Below are 3252 nucleotides of genomic sequence, written 5' to 3' on the forward strand. Positions count from 1 at the left end.
CATCTACATGACAAGAACCTTGTCTTCCACACCCCCTTTTCTAGACTCAAGCATTTCTTTATGATGAATTGAACTCTTTAGACACAGCTGAACTCTTTCTACCAGTAGCCAGTAAGGAAAGCTTTGAATTCACCTATGACCTGGAAGCCCCTGCTTCAAGTTATCCCACCTTTCCAGGACAAACTAATGAATATCTGATATGTATTGATTTATGTCTTTCCCTGTATTTCTGTGTTTCCCTAAAGTGCATAAAACCAATGTATAATCCAACCACCTTGGGCACATGTTTGCAGGACCTCCTAAGGCTGTGTCAAAGGCTGTAAGTCATATTTTTCGCAAAATAACCCTGTAATTTGATTGAGACCTGTCTCAGATACTGTTTTGTTTATACTGGGTCACAAAATTGAAAAATCCTCTAAAACTATCTACACATCCATAAATCTACATTAGACACAGTGGAGTGAGCATACCCCAACAGATAAAACTCACAAGTTAGAGGAACGTGAGTCTAAGATTTTGTCCACCTCTCTTAATTCATAAAAATACTTCGTGATTTTTTAAAATTTTACTTTAGAGAAGGACAATTTTAGGGAATATGTTTATGGTCAGTGGAATGAATAATGTCCCACCCCAAAAGATGTCCCTGTCCTCATCCCTGGAACCCAAGTGATATAGGACTTTTCAAGAAATTATTGTAGGCAGATAGAGAGGAAAAGGTGTCCTTGGGAAGGTTTTGTTTCCTTTAAATCAGCTCTAGAAACACTTCTTGTCTAGTCGGAAAACTCTGGCTCTTAGAACCGGGCTGGGAAGCTTTCCTATGCAAATGCCAGCCATTAGAAACTGGATTCACCCAAACATGGTGATTCCCACTGTTTTCTTCCTTGTCAACACATGTGCCTAGAGAAAAACCTGAAACATGCTGTAGGAAACTGAGAGCATCAGCAACCCCACCCTTAAGCTTTCAGACAGAACTGAGGGCCACATGGTTACATAGCCCATACTTTAGGGGAAATTGCATTCTATTTTCTGAGGGAGTACCAGAGAATCCTGTTTCTACCATCAAACTTCCTGACTACTATATCCTTGGCTTTGAAAGTTTGTAGTGTAAAAGTTAATCATAGGAATTTGGTCATTCTTGACATACCCAACAGAGCCAAGGAAGCAGGAGGGAAAACCACTCAGGGTGCAAAATATTGTTTCTAGAGTGCAATTGAAATAGTCCCTATTATGCCATGGAACTAATGTTTATGATTTTTTGAATAAACATAGAAACTGACTCCCCCAGTCTTAAAACTCAAGGTAGTTACATTTGTTAATCTGAGTTCTTTTTTCAGGAAACCAACCATCAGGCCTCTAGATACTATCAAGTAGCTGAAAGCTATAATCGCTGAATTGGGACAGTGAGACATCAGACCCTTCCCCATTATGATTGTCTAAATGACCTCCTGCTTCCTGTTAACTAAATTATCTTTCTTACCCTTCCCTAATTCCTGTTTTCCACATTTCTTCCCTGCTATATAAACCCCTAATTTTAGTTGGTCAGGGAGATACATTTGAGAATGGTGTCCCATCTCCTCAGCCGCAGCACCTGATTAAAACCTGTTCCTTGGCATCACTTGTTGTCTCAGTGATTGGCTTTCTGTGTAGTGAGCTGCAGGATCTACACTGAATCCCTGGCATTTCAGTAACAAAATTCTCTGCAAGCTTCACTGCTTTGGCTTATTGTAACCTGAAATCAAATTTACCCACAACTTCTGAGATAACTTAATATAATTCTAGGATTCAGTTTGATTACCACTGCCTACCAGTCTGAGCTTGCCAGCTCCCAACCCTTACTACAGCCAATAAAATTTCTCAAAGAACAATAGGTAATAATTTCCCTTTTTCATAAAACTCTTTGTTCTTCCAACATATTGAAGACCATTGAGTTTTCCTGTATGCCCCATTTGGCAAAAATTTCTTAGCAAATAAAACATTAAATTTATCTCTACATTTTATTTAGACTTCAGTACTTTAGACTCTAATTCTACGTATTAAGACAATTCCTGCTTAGAATATCTATAGTGGCTTCTTCTCTGTTATTTGAATTCCAACTGAAGCCATAAACTAGACTCCAGAGGTGTCATGGTCCCTGTCTTTATTAAATCAGCAGAGGCATTGTTATGTCTGTGCAGCTGGGGCTGAGAAAAGAAAAAGAAATTGGGATTCAGAGGTGACTTCATATCCTCCTCTACCAACATCATCAGAGTGTGGCTGCATGTGACGAACACTCTCAGCTGATGGAGGCATCAGGAGGAGCAGCTGGGGCAGCCCAGCCTCACACAACTGCTTGCTTCTCTGGGGGTTTATGTTTGGGTGAGTAACACTGTGGGAGGATAACTATTATGCTGTTGACAGTAATAAGCTGCAAAATCTTCAGGCTGCAGGCTGCTGATGGTGAGAGTGAATTCTGTCCCAGATCCACTGCCGCTGAACCTTGATGGGACCCCACTTTGCAAACTGGATGCATCATAGATCAGGAGCTTAGGGGCTTTCCCTGGTTTTTGCTGATACCAAGCTAAATAATTGCTAATGCCCTGACTGGCTCGGCAAGTGATGGTGACTGTGTCTCCTACAGATGCAGACAGGGAGGATGGAGACTGGGTCATCTGGATGTCACATCTGGCACCTGAGATTGGAAACATAAATACAAATGTCCACACAATTAATCATGTTGTAAGAGAACTTCCCTCAAGAGCCAGGCTGTACTGAGCACACTGGCTGAGCACATTCCTAGTGTTCTCCTTCCTTACCTGAGAGCCAGAGCAGCAGGAGCCCTAGGAGCTGAGTAGGGACCCTCATGTCCATGCTGGATCCTGACTGGGACTGACTCCTGCACAGGGTGTGACCAGCCTATTAAGAAGTCTCCAGGGCAGGAGGATGTGCTCTGAGAATATGCAAATGAGCAGAAGATGGGGCAGACTGGGCACAGATGCAGGGCTGCCTCATCTCAGTAACTCAGCACCAGCTCAGTGTCCTCAGGTGTTCCACGTAAGACCAGGGTAGCACAAATTTGTCTGCAGAGAATGTGTTTCTACTGGGGACTATTTTGTTATGAGAGACATCTTTTAGGTATTTTTTTTTGACAGTTTGAAATATTCCTCAAGAGTCGATGGAGTAATGTGTTTCATTGGTGTATGGGGATTATTTAGGAGAATATTCTTGTTTGTACAAAATACATACTAAAATGTTAGACGGTATGATTCTCAGGTC

The 3252-nt window shown here is 41.7% G+C and overlaps 1 gene segment (V, D, J or C); it reads right to left on the minus strand.

Annotated features, from left to right (window-relative positions):
• Positions 1–2345: 2345 nt before the first annotated feature.
• LOC116465626 (immunoglobulin kappa variable 1-9-like) lies at positions 2346–2869 on the minus strand. The segment is given in 2 exon segments: positions 2346–2668; positions 2793–2869. Coding segments are annotated over 2 exon segments (378 nt in total).
• Between the last annotated feature and the right edge of the window lie 383 nt (positions 2870–3252).

This window comes from Hylobates moloch, unplaced genomic scaffold (assembly GCF_009828535.3).
Source record: "Hylobates moloch isolate HMO894 unplaced genomic scaffold, HMol_V3 SCAFFOLD_7312, whole genome shotgun sequence".
In the NCBI taxonomy this organism is placed as follows: Eukaryota; Metazoa; Chordata; class Mammalia; order Primates; family Hylobatidae; genus Hylobates; species Hylobates moloch.